At 41.6% G+C, this 19719-nt stretch overlaps 1 protein-coding gene across 1 annotated transcript in view; it reads left to right on the top strand.

Annotated features, from left to right (window-relative positions):
• pik3c2a (phosphatidylinositol-4-phosphate 3-kinase, catalytic subunit type 2 alpha) overlaps positions 1-19000 on the top strand; it is a 120788-nt gene extending 101788 nt beyond the window's left edge. Inside the window, exons 27-33 of the mRNA XM_078220761.1 lie at positions 3618-3825; positions 10338-10462; positions 10553-10670; positions 11715-11796; positions 13790-13899; positions 14423-14548; positions 15754-19000. Coding sequence (XP_078076887.1) covers positions 3618-3825; positions 10338-10462; positions 10553-10670; positions 11715-11796; positions 13790-13899; positions 14423-14548; positions 15754-15936 — 952 coding nt within the window. The 3' untranslated portion in view covers positions 15937-19000. The remainder of the gene's footprint in view (positions 1-3617; positions 3826-10337; positions 10463-10552; positions 10671-11714; positions 11797-13789; positions 13900-14422; positions 14549-15753) is intronic.
• The last annotated feature ends 719 nt before the right edge of the window (positions 19001-19719 follow it).

Below are 19719 nucleotides of genomic sequence, written 5' to 3'. Positions count from 1 at the left end.
AGATGTACACAGTGGAAGGGGGAGGGAGGAAAGAACTACAGAAGAAGCTTTGTGATAGGATTTAAAGCAGGAAAGATTATTGGACCAGGGTGATGGTAATGGGAGAGGTAAAGAAACAAAAGATAGGTCTAGAGCTGGTGTAAATGGCAATAGCAGAATCATCTGGTGAGTCTGGTAAAATGTTGTCATGATCACATTTAAGGAGTTGACCCAAGAGGAGAGGGAGAAGTTTGGATCCTGAAATGGCCAGAGCTGGGGTAGTATGAATTTAATCACGAGGCTTGGATTTCTGAGCAATATGCAAAAACAAAATTGAACAGGAATGATAAAGAAATTTTTGTGTGGACTGCTCAGTTTTGTTTCAGAAATAAATTTCAATGTGTCATTTCAGTTGTACCTAGAGACACTTAGCAGCAGAATGGACAATAGTTCAGAAATAGGAAATTTCAGAAAGGGGGCAAATTCAAGGCAACCTAAGCCAGGTTGAGAGTACATGCACAATAAAGGCACACGAGTGGTAAAATAAGGTTGCCAAGCTGCAGATAGGAGTCGTCATGTAAGAGTGGTGGTAATGATGAGCTGCCAGCCTCTACTTGAAACCCAGCTCTTGGCAGGTGGGATCTCTGCCACCAGGGACCTCAACCACAGTGAAGGTACATCAGTGCCACTTAAGTACCTGAAGGATATTGGGCCTCCACCAGGGAACTGATCAGCTCTACAAAATCCCAGTAAATGTTGCTATTTGGAAGAGTGCTTCAGGAGTTTTAGAACATGGTCATGGAACTTAGGACAGGTAAAAGCACATGAGATACAATGTAAAGCTACACCTACACTATCCCATCAAATTCTCCCCAAGCAGGTTCAACAACAGCTTGGATGCACAGCACATCTATCTATGCAATCAGGGTAGCTTCAACCTTGCCTATAACCTCTGCTGTTGCAGTAGATAACAGTAGCAGGTAGGAGTAAATGGGACATTATGTTGGGTACCACAAGAATCAATATTTGGGCATCTGCTATTTGCAATCTATATTAATGACATAGCTGAGGGGTGAGTGTGTATTTAGAGAAACCTGCATTTAATTACCCATGAACCTCTAAAGTAAAATTGGCTAGACCAGGCCTTTATTCTCTGAAGTTTAGGGAAATGAGGGGTGCTCTAATTTGAAACAAGGGCTTGACAGGGTAAATGTTTAAAAAACAAAATGTTTGACACGAAAGCAGAAAATGCTGGAAAAGCTCAGCAGGTCTGACCGCATCCGTTGAAACATTAACTCAGCTTCTCTCTCCACATTTGCTGAATTCCAACATGCCCAGTATTTTTACCTTTATTTTAGTGAAAAAATGTTTCGCCCAGTTAGATTCTAACTTCTAGATTTCCTATGAAATAAAGATCTGGGATAAGTGGGTCTTTTTTTTTGGGTTGGCAAGCTATAGTAAATGGAATGCTAGAGAGATCGTGCTGGGCCTCATCTATTCAAAAGCTATGTCAATGGCTTGGACGAAGATTGTATGGTACTTAAATTTGTTGATGACATCAAGATAGGTGGGAAAGTAAATTGTGGAGGGAAAAAATTTGGCAGATGCAATATAATGTGGGGAATCATGAACTTGTCTGCTTTGGCACAAACAATCAAAGTGGAATGCTATTTAAATGGAGAGGGATTGCAGAACTCGGTGATAGAGATTATCTGGGTGAGCTGGTACATGAATCAGGAAAAGTTTGTATGGAGCTATAGCAAGTAACGAGGGAGACAAATGGAATGTTGGTGTTCATTGAGAGGGGACTGGAATATAAAAGTAAGACAGCTTCACTGCAGCTGTAGGGGCCTTGAGATCACATCAGAAGGACTGTTAGGGTTTTGTTTTCCTTTATTTGAAAAAAGGATAGAATTGTTTTAGATCAGTTCACAGGTTTACTTGACTCACTCCTGGTAAGAACTCATCTTATGAAAGAAGATTTAACAGGTTGGGTCTATACCTACTGCAATTTAGAAGAATGAGAGGTTATTACATTGAAACATTAAAAAGATCCTGAGGGGACTTGACAGGGTGGATACCTCCTACTGTTTAAGAATAAGATATCTCTCTTTTAACATGGGCATGAGGAGAATTTCTTTTCGGAGGGTGGTTAGTTTGTGGAATTGCCTTCCCCAGAAAGCAGCGGTGGCTGGATCATTGAATTTATTAAAGACAGAGTTAGTTAGATTTTTGATCTACAAGGGAGTCGAGAGTTATGGTGGACAGGAAAGAGGAGTCAAGATGGCAGTCAGATCAGCCATCACCTTATTGAGCAGTGGAATAGGTTAGAAGGGCTTTGGTGGCAGGTGGCAAAGTGTTTAGCACTGCTGCCTCAGTGCTAGGGCCCCAGATAACTGTGTGGAGTTTGCATGTCTGCATGAATTTCCTCCGGGTGTTCCAGCTTCCTCCCACAGTTCAAAGATGTACAGGTTGGGTGGGTTGACCATGATCAATGCGTGGGGTTACAGGGCTAGGGTGGAGAGTGGGTCTCGGTAGAGTGCTCTTTTGGAGGGTCAGTGCAGACCTGATGGGTCGGATGGCCTCCTTCAGCACTGTAGGGATTCTACAGTTCTATGGCTGGAAAATGGAAATCATGCCATTTTAAAGCTAGCAGCACATCACTGCAATGAGACAGATGAACAAGAACTGCTTTGGATTTCCCAACTCCAAGAAACTATACAATAGGCTTACAAAGCACATGACTGGCCTGGCCTTCCATTCTTCACCTCAGTGAATAGTGACAGATCCTAACACTACAGCAGTCAAATCACCTAATCTAAACTGAATACCCATCACATGTAAATGAGCTGAATATTACAAGCGACACAAATAACAAACAGCAACACTGAAAGATTCAATGACAAACTGCAAGAGCGCCTATTTGGATTCCCTTCTGTTATGTCATGGTCATTACTCAAAACACTTCCTAGTTATCAGAATATTTCAAAGAGTACAGACTGAAGGGAGGTGTGTGGGGGGAAACAGGGCCAGACAGTGCAAACTGTAGCTCGCACCGAGCGATGAACACCAACTGGATCCTTTTACACCCCTGATCCAGACAAACAGCTGGTGGGGATCTGCACACAACGTTCATTGTGGGAATCATGGAACTCCTCATGGTGCAAAATGTCCCCAGCATTCTGATATTGATTTCTCCCCCTCATCACCAATGCTAACAATGATATACTGTGCTTATCTGCTAGCAAGTAGTTACCACGTAACAGAGCTTGATCTCCGTACCCCCAGCAGCTTGCTCTTGGACAGAGTTTGAAGAGGTGATACTTTGGTTGGAATTGGTATTTGGAATCGAGTTGCAGTCATTGATTCAGAAGATGTGGCTCCAGAATATGTACATTTGCAAGATTTATGTCAAATGTGATTGCTATTTCAGCCCTGTTGTGATGTTAGCAGAGTAGCAAATGTAGGTTGATCTCTGCTGCCCCTCCTGCTGTTTGTAAGAGCTAGTCACAGGTCACTTCTTAGTGTTGTGATGCACAGCTCAGTAAATAACCCTGGAATCTTGTAAAGCGTATCTCAACTTGAATTACGATGCATACAATATGATGCAGCATTTTTTTCTATCGTTTCTATTCTAGGTTGATAGAATCCAGCTTAGGCAGCGTGGCAACAAAGTTTAACTTTCTCATTCACAATTTGGCACAGCTACGGTTTTCAGGGTTGCCGTCCAATGAACAAGCTATCCTTTCATTCTCTCCTAAAACCTATTCTATAAAGCAAGATGGGCGAATCAAAGAAGTGACTGTTTACACCTACCAGAAGAGATACAACCCTGACAAATACTATGTAAGTAGAAGGCAGCTTCTGCTGTGCTGCAAATAAGCGTAGCTTTTGCCTGTCTGTACACTGTGAAATACTACGCATGCAGTGTGTGTCTAATGCACTTAGTTACTATTTTGCTGGTAGAAGTCTGTCATTTTATATTGGACAGTCAAATGTTGCATTAGATTTTTACTTCTTTGAAATGCACAATTTTGTAATCTTGCATCTTAAGGACAAACGGAAGCCTGTTTTATGCCTAGAATCTCCCCACGGAGTTTGTGACCTGATGTGACGAGTAGGATGACAGCAGGCAAAGTCATTCTTCAGGGAGGCAAAGAATTTTTTGAGTTCCATGTAACCAGGGCCATTTTAAAGAATGATGTTTCAGGACAATATTAACAGGTTATCAGTCATGATCAAAAGCAACAGAAAACGCATGTGTTTTTATGCAGTCCTAATATGCATCATATGAAGTGTTATCCTATTGGAACTGAGTGCATTAGGCACAACGGCTTAGTCAAGGGAGTAGGGAGATATTGGCAAAGGATCTGGGGTTGTTCTCCTTGGAAAGACGGAGGATGAGGGGAGACTTAATAGAGGTGTATAAAATTATGAAAGGCATAGATAGGGTGAACGGTGGGAAGCTTTTCCCCGGGTCGGTGGTGACGTTCACGAGGGGTCATAGGTTCAAGGTGAAGGGGGGGAGGTTTAACACAGATATCAGAAGGACATATTTCACACAGAGGGTCGTGGGGGCCTGGAATGTGTTGCCGGGCAAGGTGGTGGAGGCGGACACACTGGGAACGTTTAAGACTTATCTAGACAGCTATATGAACGGAGTGGGAATGGAGGGATACAAAAGAGTGGTCTAGTTTGGACCAGGGAGCGGCGCGGGCTAATTGTTCCTGGTTTCTCGTTTCAAGGCTTCATTCTATGATCATCTTGCTGGTGCCAGTACAGAGTGAGACTGCGGATAGTTGGGAACCTGTCTCGGGGGCAGGGAATTCATATGGTGTTCGTGGAAGTGGAAATGACTAGGGTTGGGAAGCATTTTCCGATCGGGGCCATTGTGATCTCCTGGACTCGTTTCGATCGCCTCAGGGGGTCGGAGAGGAATTTCCCAGATTTTTTTCCCCCATATTGGCCCTGGGGTTTTTCACTCTTGGTTTTCGCCTCTCCCTGGAGATCACATGGTCTGGAATGGGGGGGTGGGGGTAAGTTAATAGGTTGTAATGAACAAAGCATCGTAGCTGTGAGGGACAGCTCGGTGGATAGGATATTGGTATGTAGATAGGCTGGAAAATTGGGCGGGGATCCTGGATTCAGGATTCAATCCTGGACCGGGGAGCGGCGCGGGCTTGGAGGGCCGAAGGGCCTGTTCCTGTGCTGTATTGTTCTTTGTTCTTTGTTCTTTGTTGAATCTGAACTAGTTAAGAACAGAATCACACCACATGATTTTGAAGAAATGTTACTTATTTTATTTTCTTTGTCCTGTTTGATACCTGTGTTTACCCCAGTCCAACGTCGGCATCTCCACATCATGATACCTTGGAACCAGCACAAACAGTTTACATTTTATGTATCTATTGAAAAGTCTACAGTGGGGGATAAAGTTTGTTTATTATTAAAGCATTTTTCAAAGAACTTAAATTGACATAAAACTGATGCACATCAAAGTGATTGGTGTGAAAGCATTTCTGTTTTTTTAGGTTCTCATTTAAGAATATTTGAAGGGCTATGTACTCCAGGATAAAACGCCACAATGATGTTGCCTTTGACTTTGAGAGAATGCATTCCATTAGATTGTAAAAATGAAACTCTCAAGTACCTAGCATGTTAAGGGTCCCCACATTTCACACTTGGGCACTGCATTCAACATTCTTTTTTTCATTTAAAATCTTGAGTGATTGGAGCCATTAAGAAATGGTCCATCATACTTCGAAAAGAAGATTCAAGTTTACAACTCTGGGAGATTGGGGAAGGAGCAAGAAGGCAACCATGGTTCGGAAATTTTTTTAGGGCTGTATATTTGTTGGATAAGAGTATTCCTTTAGTAATGATCCAGGAATCTCATATCTAATAATATGCTTTCAAAAAACCTATCTACAAATTAAATTGTTTTAAACATTGCAGGTATTATGAATTGGAGTTTTAACCAAAAGTGGCACCTGGAACTCCATTTTTATATAAATAATGTGTCATTATGTTATGCTGCGCAAAACAGAAAAGGCTCATGTTTAATGCTGACCTGACTAAACTGGCAGTGAAGATACTGCAGCTAAACATGTAAAGCTTCTCCATTGTAAGGACAGGAAAGACTGTTGTGGATTCAAGTTGCCTCCCTTTACTGTGAAAAACGCATGTAGATACTTGTTTAAGAGACAAACTGATTTTGTTCATTTACTATCCTCTCAGTTACCTAGATTCACACACACACACTGCTATTTGGCTAGGTTGAGTTTGTGTCTTTATATGCCCTGTTTGTGAACAGAACTCCCACTCACCTGATGAAGGAGCAGCGCTCTGAAAGCTTGCTACCAAATAAACCTGTTGGACTTGAACCTGGTGTTGAGACTTCTTACTGTAGATACTTCAAGCCAGCTTCTCCATTATATTTTTTTAAAAGGCTTGTATTTATATAATGCCTTTCATAGCCACCCAATGCTGCAACATGCTTTACACAGTAAGAAGTTTAACAACACAAGGTTAAAGTCCAACAGGTTTATTTGGTAGCAAAAGCCACACAAGCTTTCGGAGCTCTAAGCCCCTTCTTCAGGTGAGTGGGAATTCTGTTCACAAACAGAGCTTATAAAGACACAGACTCAATTTACATGAATAATGGTTGGAATGCGAATACTTACAACTAATCAAGTCTTTAAGAAACAAAACAATGGGAGTGGAGAGAGCATCAAGACAGGCTAAAAAGATGTGTATTGTCTCCAGACAAGACAGCCAGTGAAACTCTGCAGGTCCACGCAACTGCGGGAGTTACAAATAGTGTGACATGAACCCAATATCCCGGTTGAGGCCGTCCTCGTGTGTGCGAAACTTGGCTATCAGTTTCTGCTCAGCGACTCTGCGCTGTCGTGTGTCGCAAAGGCCGCCTTGGAGAACGCTTACCCGAATATCAGAGGCCGAATGCCCGTGACCGCTGAAGTGCTCCCCAACAGGAAGAGAACAGTCTTGCCTGGTGATTGTCGAGCGGTGTTCATTCATCCGTTGTCGCAGCGTCTGCATAGTTTCCCCAATGTACCATGCCTTGGGACATCCTTTCTTGCAGCGTATCAGGTAGACAACGTTGGCCGAATTGCAAGAGTATAGATTGCAAGAGTCGCTGAGCAGAAACTGATAGCCAAGTTCCGCACACACGAGGACGGCCTCAACCGGGATATTGGGTTCATGTCACACTATTTGTAACTCCCACAGTTGCGTGGACCTGCAGAGTTTCACTGGCTGTCTTGTCTGGAGACAATGCACATCTTTTTAGCCTGTCTTGATGCTCTCTCCACTCCCATTGTTTTGTTTCTTAAAGACGTGATTAGTTGTAAGTATTCGCATTCCAACCATTATTCATGTAAATTGAGTCTGTGTCTTTATGAGCTCTGTTTGTGAACAGAATTCCTACTCACCTGAAGAAGGGGCTTAGAGCTCCGAAAGCTTGTGTGGCTTTTGCTACCAAATAAACCTGTTGGACTTTAACCTGGTGTTGTTAAACTTCTTACTGTGTTTACCCCAGTCCAATGCCGGCATCTACACATCATGACATGCTTTACAGCCAATGAAGTACTTTGAAATGTAGTCACTGTTGCAATGTAGAAAAGATGGCAACAAATTTGCACAGGGAAGAAATTGCAGGTCCCCGAGCAAAGATATTTGAATCATCGATAGTCACAGGTGAGGTGCCTGAAGATTGGAAAGTGGCAAATGTTGTGCCTTTGTTTAAAAAGGGCTGCAGGGAAAAGCCTGGGAACTACAGACCAGTGAGCCTCATCAGTGATGGGTAAGTTGGAAGATATTTTGAGAGCCAGGATCTACAGGCATTTAGAGACGCAAGGACTGATTAGGGACAGTCAGTATGGCTTTGTGAATGGAAAATCATGTCTCTCAAATTTGATTCCGTTTTTTGAAGGGGTAACCAAGAAGGTAGATGAGGGCAGTGCAGTTGATGTTGTCCACATGGACTTTAGCAAGGCCTTTGACAATGTACCGCATGGTCGGTTGTTGCATAAGGTTAAATCTCACGGGATCCAGGGTGAAGTAGCTGAATGGATACAAAATTGGCTTCTTGACAGAAGCCAGAGGGTTGTTTTTCAAACGAGATCTGTGACCAGCAGTGTGCCTCAAGGATCGGTGCTGGGTCCACTGTTATTTGTCATTTATATTAATGATTTGGATGAGAATATAGGAGGCATGGTTAGTAGGTTTGCAGATGACACCAAGATTGGTGGCATAGTGGACAGTGAAGAAGGTTATCTCGGATTGCAATGGCATCTTGATCAATTGGGCCAGTGGGCTGACGAATAGCAGATGGAGTTTAATTTAGATAAATGCGAGGTGATGCATTTTAGTAGATTGAACCAGGGCAGGACTTACACAGTTAATGGTAGGGCGTTAGGGAGAGTTACAGAACTCTCTCAAAAAGAGACCTAGGGGTACTGGTTCATAGCTCCTTGAAAGTGGAGTCACAGGTGGGCAGAGTGGTGAAGAAGGCATTCCGCATGCTTGGTTTCATCGGTCAGAACATTGAATACAGGAGTTGGGACCTCTTGTTGAAGTTGTACAAGACATTGGTACGGCCACACTTGGAATATTGTGTACAGTTCTGGAAAGGATATTATTAAACTAGAAAGAGTGCAGAAAAGATTTACTAGGATATTATTGGAACTTGATAGTTTGAGTTATAAGGAGAGGCTGGATAGACTGGGACTTTTTCTCTGGAGCGTAGAAGGCTGAGGAGTGATCATATAGAGGTCTAAAATAATGAGGGGCATAGATCAGCTAGATAGTCAATATCTTTTCCCAAAGGTAGGGGAGTCTAAAACTAGAGGGCATGGGTTTACGGTGAGATGGGAGAGATACAAAAGGGTCTAGAGGGGCAGTTGTTTCTTTCTGTGGCAAGTGTCTGGGACAAGCTGCCAGAGGTCGTAGTAGAGGCGGGTACAATTTTGTCTTTTAAAAAGCGTTTAGAACTGTTACATGGGTCAGATGGGTAGAGAGGGATATGGGCCAAATGCAGGCAATTGGGATTAGCTTGGGGGTTTTTTTTTAAAAAAGGGCGGCATGGACAAGTTGGACATGCTGTAAACCTCTGACTCTAAGTTCCCACAACCAGATAATCTACTTTTGTGACGTTGATTGAGAGTTAAGTATGGCCAGAGACGCTTCCCACTGATCATCTTCAAAATAGTGTTGTGGGATATTTTACGTTCATCCAAACAGATAGGGCCTTACCCAAAACGCAGCACCTCCAACAAAGCAGCATTCCCTCAGAATTGCACTGGGGTGTCAACCTAGATTTTTGTACTCTAGCCCTTGAGTGGGGCTTGAAATTGGAACCTTCTCACTTGGGGGAGAGCTACCAACTGAGCCACAGTTGATACATAGTCATAGAGTCATAGAGGTTTACAACATGGAAACAGGCCCTTCAGCCCAGCTTGTCCATGCCGCCCCTTTGTTTTTAACCACTAAGCTAGTCCCAATTGCCCACATTTGGTCCAAATGCCTCTATAGCCATCTTGCCCATGTAACTGTCTAAACGCTTTTTAAAAGACAAAATTTTACCTACCTCTACTACTACCTCTGGCAGCTTGTTCCAGACACTTACTACCCTCTGTGAAAAAATTTCCCCTCTAGACCCTTTGTATCTGTCCCCTCTTAAACCTATACCCTCTAGTTTTAGACTCCCTTACCTTTGGGAAAAGATATTGACTGTCTAGCTGATCTATGCCTCTCATTATTTTATAGACCTCCATAAGGTCACTCATCAGCCTCCTACGCTCCAGAGAAAAAAGCCTCAGTCTATCCAGCCTCTCCTTATAACTCAAACCATCAGCATACCAGTAGCATCCCAGTAAATCTTTTCTGCACTCTTTCTAGTTTAATAATATCCTTTCTACAATAGGGTGATCCAAGTGTGGCCTTACCATTGTCTTGTACAACTTCAACAAGACAACTCAACTCCTGTACTCAATGTTCTGACCAATGAAACAAAGCATGCTGAAAGCCTTCTTCACTACTCTGTCCACCTGTGACTCCACTTTCAAGGAGCTATGAACATGTACCCCTATGTCTCTTTGTTCGATAACATTCCCCAATGCCTTACCATTAAACTGAGTAAGTCCTGCCCTGGTTCGATCTATCAAAATGCATCACTTAGCATTTATCTAAATTAAAATCCATCTGCCATTCGTCAACCCACTGGCCCGTTTGATCAAGATCCCGCTGCAATCCTTTTAGGAAATGACTGATCAAGCAAGAAATAGTTTTGCACAGGTTTAATTGTGAAATACGTAATGGCTGTCCTTTGTATTATACAGATATATGTGGTGAGGCTATTACGGGAAGGGCAGATTGCTCCCGCATTTATCTTCAGAACGTTTGATGAATTCCAGGAGCTGCACAACAAACTGGGCATCCTCTTCCCCCTGTGGAAACTTCCAGGGTAGGTTATACTTTTAAGAAAAATGCTCTTTAACTTATGATGAACTCTTTGTTGTTCGTGGCAATTTAGATGAGCCTTTTGTTCTTCCAGCTTTCCAAATAAAGTGGTCCTTGGACGAACACACATTAAGGATGTGGCCTCCAAGCGGAAGGTGGAGCTCAACAATTATGTGCAGTGTCTGATGAATGGCTCAACTGAGGTAGCTGAGGTAAGATTTGGGGACAAAGTTAAGACAGTTCAGGTCACAAATCTTGTCCTATGTTGGGGCCTGTGAAATAAATGAGCGACTTGAACAGTTTTCTTTATCTAACTCCAACATACACCAAGCTGTTGCTATGAAATATGAGGCTATCCGTGTTCTCCCGCAACTCCCTGCATGACATTGCTGAACTACCTCAGATCAGTCAGCCTGCTCTTGCATATTGACCAAGGACCTTGGTGAGACCACATTTGGAATATTGTGTGCAGTTCTGGTCACCTCACTATAAGAAGGATGTGGAAGCGCTGGAAAGAGTGCAGAGGAGATTTACCAGGATGCTGCCTGGTTTGGAGGGTAGGTCTTATGAGGAAAGGTTGAGGGAGCTAGGGCTGTTCTCTCTGGAGCGGAGGAGGCTGAGGGGAGACTTAATAGAGGTTTATAAAATGATGAAGGGGATAGATAGTGAACGTTCAAAGACTATTTCCTCGGGTGGATGGAGCTATTACAAGGGGGCATAACTATAGGGTTCGTGGTGGGAGATACAGGAAGGATATCAGAGGTAGGTTCTTTACGCAGAGAGTGGTTGGGGTGTGGAATGGACTACCTGCAGTGATAGTGGAGTCAGACACTTTAGGAACATTTAAGCGGTTATTGGATAGGCACATGGAGCACACCAGGATGATAGGGAGTGGGATAGCTTGATCTTGGTTTCAGATAAAGCTCGGCACAACATCGTGGGCCGAAGGGCCTGTTCTGTGCTGTACTGTTCTAAGTTGATTAAATCAAACTGGCTGAGGCTGGTGAAATGAATTCAAGGAATAGAAAGGTAACATCAAACATTGTGGTGGGGGATGATTTTTACACAATGCAAATTAAGCAATTGTGTCCTTGTAAATGTACTGTCCACGTGTGCATCTCTCTCTGCGTAGGGGTCTCTTGCTCTATGCACTCGCTTTCTTACATGCCCCCTCACTGCTTTGTGTCTCTTGTTCTGTGCCTTGTATAGTGCTTTTAGTTGAAATGTAAAAACTTATTTTACATTAATGTCCGCAGTGTGATCTCATCTATACCTTCTTCCACCCACTGGGCCGAGATGAGAAGGCTGAAGGAATTGATGGAATAGTCAAACCCTCAGGTAATGCAAATGTCATTTTATTGTGCTGAGAAGACAAATGTGTCTTGTTTTCTTGTTTAGTTGTGGTTGTGCCACCTATCAAGATTTGGTGATGCAATGTTTAACAACTTCGAGCATGGTGACTTGCCTCAACGTGCATTTTTATTTTAAAAACAAAAGCGGTGCACTTTATGCCACATACAGATGTGTTGCAGCCTGTTGACCGTTTTTGATGTGTTTTGAAAGCCTATTTGATATCTTATGCACTTGCGTGCTTTTATGCTCTTAAGATTTCCTTGAATGAACTCTCCAACAGAAACTCTGTTAACCTTGGCAATCCTCTAACTTGTTAAGGCACGTGTGCAGTGGTTTTCTAATCTTATTTTGTACACCTCTAGAAATTGCTACAACCAACAGTGTTCTTAGTAATGTGATGGCTTTATGCAGGTTTCGGTTCTGAAAATTGTGGGTAGCATGACATGATCTCTTCTAATTTTTACATTAGATACATTCCCTCACTGGTTTGTTCTTGTCAAACTGTACAGAGGTCCCAACTTCTAAGGATCCCGTCATATGATAGACTTGCAAAAATAAATCTGCAGCTGGATTAAGCTCTGCTCTTGCGTGCAAGGTTAAATTGCAAAGATGGGCTGGTGCATTAACATTCCTGTAAGATTTTGACCCAGATGACAGCTTGTTAGATACTGTTCACAAAATTGCAAAGAATGTCCATGTAAGCAGCCTGCAAAGATCCTGGAATTGATTTGAAATCCCCCACATATGAATCTACTCATCAGCAATCTCCAAGGGTCGTCTTTGCACTGCAATACCCTTGAATTCTGACAGCAGGCAGAAGTCGAAGTTTATTTATTAGTCACAAGTAAGGCTTACGTTAACATTACAATGAAGTTACTGTGAAATTCTCCTAGTCGCCACAGTCAGGCACCTGTTCGGGTCAATGCACCTAACCAGCACATCTTTCAGAATGTGGGGGGAAACTGGAGCACCTGGAGGAAACCCACGCAGATATGGGGAGAACGTGCAGACTTCACACAGACCGTGACCCAAGCTGGGAATCGAACCCGGGTCCCTGGCGCTGTGAAGCAGCAGTGCTAACCACTGTGCTACCGTGCCGCCCCATGGAAGAGTTGGGAGCAGAAAGTAAAGCAAAATTGTTAAAATGACACTACTTTCAAGCTAAAGGAGTTATTTAACCATCAATTTAATTTCTTTACACCATATTTGAAGGGACATTCTGGCAGTTTTTTTGTGTAGTCTAAAGGAAACAAAATGGTGATCCTAAACAATGGAAATGAGTTGCTTCCAAGGCTCAGGTAGGAACTCTGCTGCCTGGCATGTAATATTGTATCTGATGGACTGCAACCTTACCAGGAGCTATATACCTGCTGTTCAGAAAGGAATAGGGAGGAAGAGGCTAGGGGTCTGGTTCATTGAGTACTGGTGGCTCTAAAGCACTTTGGGCTCAAAAGCATTTTGCCAGTTTGGCAGTGAATATGAACAACCTACTTGGGCAACGCTACTAATCCAGTCCTATTCTATTCCAGTATCGACCTGGGGACAATCCAAGACTCGGGTCATCAGGAGCTGGATTCATGGTTTTTTTTTCCCCCTTTCCTCATACAAATATTTTTTTTCTCGGTCTCCCTCACCACTTCTGTAGAATTCGGACACATAGTTTAGGAGGCAGGGAAACAAAACAGAGATTTGATACTGGAGCACAGGTTAAGGGATATAACTTGGAGATTTCCAAGCCTGGATGTGGCTCATTTTGAGTTGCTGAGAAAAGCCTGATAAAACTATCTTCAAGTCAGAGAAATTTTGTTTCGAATCAAAACCAAATGATTTTTAATTAAAAATTTGACTGTCTAAGCTTTGATTACGAATAGACAATTTTGGATAAAGATGCTGCTTCATGATCCTTCATTTTGGTATGTATTACAGTGGGTGTCTTTTCCATGTATAATTTGCATTTTCTTTACATTTGTATCTCTAGAAATTGTTCTGCCAAGCCATAACACCAGTCAAGTGGGAGGAGAGGTTAAGCTATCTATTTCATACCGAAACAATACACTGTTCATTATGGTAATGCACATCAAAGACCTGGTAAGTAACAGTCATGCTCAGAGCTGAATATTAGCCTCCAGCTAGAGTTAGAGTGCGCGCAAACTGTTTGTCAATCATATGGGTTGTGAGGCGCCCCCCCCCCCCCCCGGCCACCAACCCAGCCAAGGAATTCCATACCCCCGGCCACCAACCCAGCCAAGGAATTCCATTAGATAACATTAGAGCGTGTGCAGGCTCTGTCTCGCTCTCGCCCTTTAAACTCCCCATATGCACCCTTTCATTTCCCTTTCCTCATACATACCCCCTCTTTCTCTCCATTCACTCAACTCTAGTGTGCATTGACTCTCACTTTTATTCTACTTCACTTCTCCACTGGACACAATTATTCTTGTTTTTCTCTGTATTTCTGCCTTTTAACGTATTTGTTAATGAATGTAATGTGAGATATCATTAATGAGCATTCATCTTGCAGTTTTTTATACAAGCACGTGACTGACAAAACATTTAGTATTTAGCATGGTGTCATCTTTTGGTTTAGTGTATTTCCTATTTTTGACTTCAGGTAACTGAAGATGGAGCAGATCCAAACCCTTATGTAAAAACCTATTTGCTTCCTGATCCACACAAGGTAACCAAGCATAAAACCAAGGTGTCAAGGAAAACTCAAAACCCAACTTACAATGAAATGGTGAGACTTTGTATACTGGTATTTCTGTAGTTTCAATTTTGAGCTTATAAACTTGTGTCCCTTTTAAGAAAGTTTACTTTTTAATCTGTTTGGAAATGCCAGTGCAAATATCACAATCTAGGCAAGCGACATGGTGTGAGGTACCACCTTGTGGATATCTGTGCATATTGCAGGTAGTGTGATTTGCTGTCCAAAGTCAGCGGATTTGGATATAGTGCGGGCTGAAATTGCTGATTTCTGTGGTGATGATGCTTTAGGGGAATAAATTAATTGCCTTAAAAACTTGAATTTTCTGGCTGATTTCCCACTCCCTGCAAGTTGAACAAGGTCTCTCTCTCTTCAAAGATTGTTGCTTTGTCCTAATCCATTGGCAGTTGCATTCTTAATTTGAACTCATTGACTTTGCCCAAGCCAGTCCTTTTGGCAGTTTCTTCTTCATAGGATCCCTTTTTTTTAAGTTTCATTCTCAAATGTGAGAATGACATTTGTAAACTATTTTACTTTACAATTGTTCTATAGCTTCATAATTTTACTGATACCAACTTTTTATTTCGAGATTTTTTTTTTGTTAATACCAGTCGCCTAAGTATTCCGAGCAACTCACTTGGAAATGAATGATTCAATATAAAATTCCCCACAATCTCATTATACTCTTTGAAGAAAATCTTGGCAGTCATAGGCTCCAGTGACATCTTGAATACCCTATGTCCCAGACCTCAACAGAAGTAAGGTGATTGGTCCTAGAAAAGCTTGAAGAGAATAGTTCCTAATGCTCTCTTTGCAACTGGAAATCTTTTGAGCCCTAAAAGTCTTTGACCAGAGAAAGAGGGTATTGGAGGGGGAAAGATGTTATGGTTCAACATGAATCCGACATAGCATTGGTCTGCTACAACAAAACTAGTCTGTGATTTATGTGCTAGGCTGTGGGTTGGACATAGCCTTTGTGAAATAATCTTGTGTGCTTGTTGACCTGCAGTTCAATTCGGATCATTGGACTAACTGTCCTAATAAGTGTCCTACATAAGGAAAGAGCTGTATACATTGCTAAAATTTCTCAAGTCATCTTGCAACATCCTTCAGTTCATTTGTAACATTCAGGAGCAGCAAACATGGTGTTAGTTGCTGGACACAGAGGTGAAGACATTAAGGAGTTCTTGACATGTGCAATTCCATAACGTGTTTTCTTTTTCTCTTTCCCCTTTTAGTTGGTGTACAGTGGATACAGTAAAGAATTACTTGAACAGAGGGAGTTGCAGCTGAGTGTTTTAAGCGCAGAGTCATTGAGAGAAAATGTTTACCTGGGTGGTCTCACGTTAAATCTGAAAGAGTTTGATTTGAGCAAGGAAACCATTAACTGGTACAAACTAACTGCTGCATCCAGTGTGTAACACCCAGCCCTCAAACATTGTTTGGAAGTGGAACATGTAGCAAAGAAAAACCTAACATGAACTCCTGCATTTTTTTTTACTTGAAAAGAAAAAGTTAACTGTGGACAAACAGCAACTTCCAGCTGATGCACATTACCAGTGGACCAATCTATTTGATAAATCAACAAAAAAAAATGGTTGCATGCACTTGGTGTCACCTTCATTTTATATCTATTTTTGAATATTTCAAGATTAAAGGATGGTGGGAAATTGTGTGTGCCAAAAACAAAATACTGAAGCACTTCACTGATTGTTAGCAAGAAATGGTGCCTTCCTCTATCACAGCTGTAAACTCTTAATATCAAAGGTGCGAAGTTCACTGACTTACTCAAAAGCGCATAGCTTTTCCTAGGGAACAGCACAAACAAAATTAGCCACTAAGGCATTAATTGCCACAATCGCACATTACTGGACTGCTTCAAGTGGAACTGAATGGTTGCAAATGATCATGCCTCCTTGGGTTATTTGTGTAGTAGACATGTAGAATGAAGATTCAAATTATGAAGATGCTATTTCTGTAAACACTAATTCTGTACTTTAGTTTGTAATCTGGAAGTTAAAGCAGGTTTTCTTCAGTTTGTACACAGCCACACCACTTTGCTGTGACCTGTGTAAGGGACACTGTTCATTTGTGATAGTGGCAGTCTCCAGGGCAAATGTGTCATTGGAGAAGACCCAGAACTAATAACCACTGCGAGCAGACATGAGTGCATGCAAGTGCAGGCGCATGCATAAAATGTGTGCATAGAAAGATTGCACAACTACCCACCAATTCACATGCAGATCATTAAATCTTTGTTGTGAAACATGTAAAACAATCCAGAACGGTGTGATGACTAATTGTTAGGGTAAAAACAATGAATTTATCTAAATCTTGTTCTATCATACTTTTAGTAAAAGTCCAAAGTCTGAGTTGAAGGATATTGTGGCTTCAGAGTCACTTATTTAAGTATTACTGCTAGCAACATTTCAAAAGTTTTGGTGATTCAATGAAATGTATCTCAAATGTATTTTTTAGAAGTTGCTTTCAAACATTTCTATTACAGCAAAGGGCATTGTCTCAAGTGCAGAAAAATAAAACATAACCAGATAAATTAAGTGCTTAAAGCTTTTAAAATATAAAACTGAATGGTTATAATTGAAAAGACATATCAAAGATGAATGCAAGTGTCTCACTCCTGGTGGATATGTGATATTATTTCTACTGAAATTCTTCATTGACGAAGAAGCAAAAAGTGGCAATTTCACAGAAAATTAAATTCCTTTTTTTTTTCACCAATACTTGGCACATCAATTAGTTGACTATCTTTTAGGGCTGTATTCAGCAGCTTCCACCACTACAAATAGCCACAGGATGATTAGTCAGCTACAGAAGTGCAATTGAAACACTTGCTCTAATGATTTTTAAATTAAAGGTATGCGTGCTTTGTTTCGAAGAGTCAGTAAAGATATACAAAAATTCCAGGGAAGCTGGCACTTAAAACTGTACTTGCTATTGTACATTCTTTTTCTTTAAAATCTGTCCTTCTGCCATTGTCCTGTACAAGATGCTCTGTTCACACCAAGTTGTGCAGCAATCCTTTAGCAACACTTACACTGCTGTGGAAATGCAGAATCGTTCATTGCAGAAAACTGGAAGGGCTTTGTATTTATTCGTATCAATATGTCTTCATTTGCTGCAGAGTCAAATCATGTACAATGCTGGCAGGTTAGGAGCCTTCACAGCAATCTGCAGAATCATTGTTCCTGCAAGCTTGCTATGTAACCCTATGTAACCATGGGTACCTCTGAATAAGATGAATTTGCACAAACCGACCATGTAGTGTTCTGTCTTTTACAATGTTGTGCTGAGCTAGGGTTGACCTAATAGATAACTATGTAAAATGCCTCTTAGCTGTACTAATGTTAGAAGTCTGCAGCTCTCCTCCCACCCCAGAGCCCTCCCTCACCCCTGTATCTAAAAACTGAGATGTTGCATTTAATACAGCTCAAATTGCATTATAAAAAGGGCATGCGTCACTTGTCATTCATATAAATAGATACATCTGAGGGCTGTGGTTTCTAACGATCCAAATGCCACTGTGGCACAGTGCAGTTTCCTCTGTTTAAAATCAACTTAAGTTGCCTAACCAAAAACAAAGAAAAATATTCATTCCATTGAAAGAGCACAACCTTGAAGTTTATCTATCAACAGGAGAAATAGTGAACCTTTTTGTTTTACAAATACCGCCTGTTTTAAAATGAAATGTCCATGTACCTTGCTCAACTGTTCTAACTGAATGTGTGAACAAATAATTCCTCATCATACTTCACTCTTTTGGCAAAAATGAAATGCTGCTTTTTTAATGTAAATACCTAATACTTTGTCCTTGTATTTTAAAATTCCAAATAGTCACATTTAATGGAGGCTTTAAAAATAACCAATTTAAAATTAATAGTTGACAGTTGCAAGATATTGGATTGAATGTGACAAAAGGTTTCAAATGGATAGGGAAGGACAACAGAAGCTCCTCCAGAACAGCTGAATGGTGAAACTGAAAACTTTATTTTCATTACAATAGGTTGAATTTAGGACTCTGAGAGAAACTAAATTTTAGCCTTAATATGACAAACTGCCTTTCTGTATTAATCATGCTATCATTGAAAATTAATATTTGCAGAGATTATATGATAAATTCTTTGCAGGTCATTGCTTAAGTGGGAGACTGACATTTTTTGCAAATGACCAGTGTAGGTGAGGGGATGTCACACTATTGGAGCAATTGTGATTATCACTACTTGATTCTGTGACTGTTACGTGTGAGTGTTAGCAGAACAAGAAACAGTGGGGAGCAAAGATGTTGGCTTGACTGATGTACATTGCCTTCAGCTCTTAAGAACCAAATGTATGTCAAAATTATGTTTATCTTTTTACTTAGTAAAGATGTACAGTATTTCTATCCAAATCCTGTCCACATCCTAATGGACTAAATGTGACTCCATAACTGCATTAAATATGTAACTTGTTTTTAATAAAGTCTGTTTCAAAATCACGTTTGTGTGCCTGTTGACTTGGGTTGTGCTGTTACAAGGTTGAGTGAGACACAGGACACAGTGCCAAAACCCAGTAAAAGTGACAATGGGAAGGAAGGGAAAATAATGCCACAGACCCACAAGTAAAAGGGACGGTGGTGAGTCAGTGGTTACAAGAGCAGGTCAGAGAAAAGGAAGCTTTCAGCAATTAACTCACCTCCAGACTCCACAAAGCCTGTCTACAAGCTAGGGGTGTGATAGAACACTCTCCACTTGCCTGGATAAGTGCAGCTTCAACATTTAAGAAACTGAATACCATCCAGGATAAAACTATCTGCTTGATTGGTACCCCTTCCACAAACATTCAGTTCCTCCACCACTGACGAACAGTGGCAGCAGTGTGTGCCATCTACAAGATGCACTGCAGGAACTCGCCAAGGCTCATCTGACAGCACCTTCAAAACCCATGACCCTTACCATCTAGAAGCACAAGGGCAGCAGATACCGAGGAACACCACCATCTGGAGGTTCTCCTCGAAGTCATTCGCCATCCTGACTTGGAAATATTGTGCCATTCCTTCAAGGTGGATCAAAGTCCTGGAATTCCCCCCACCTAACCGCACTGTGGGTGGGTGTACTGACATCCCTAGGACAGCAGTGGTTCAAAAAGCCAGCTCACCACTCCCTTCTCAAGGGGGATTGGGGATGGGCAATAAATACTAGCCTAGCCAG

The sequence above is a fragment of the Mustelus asterias genome, chromosome 9, assembly GCF_964213995.1.
Source record: "Mustelus asterias chromosome 9, sMusAst1.hap1.1, whole genome shotgun sequence".
NCBI lineage: Eukaryota > Metazoa > Chordata > Chondrichthyes > Carcharhiniformes > Triakidae > Mustelus > Mustelus asterias.
Note: the sequence above shows the minus strand (reverse complement) of the source record. Positions and strands in the feature narration are given on the sequence as shown.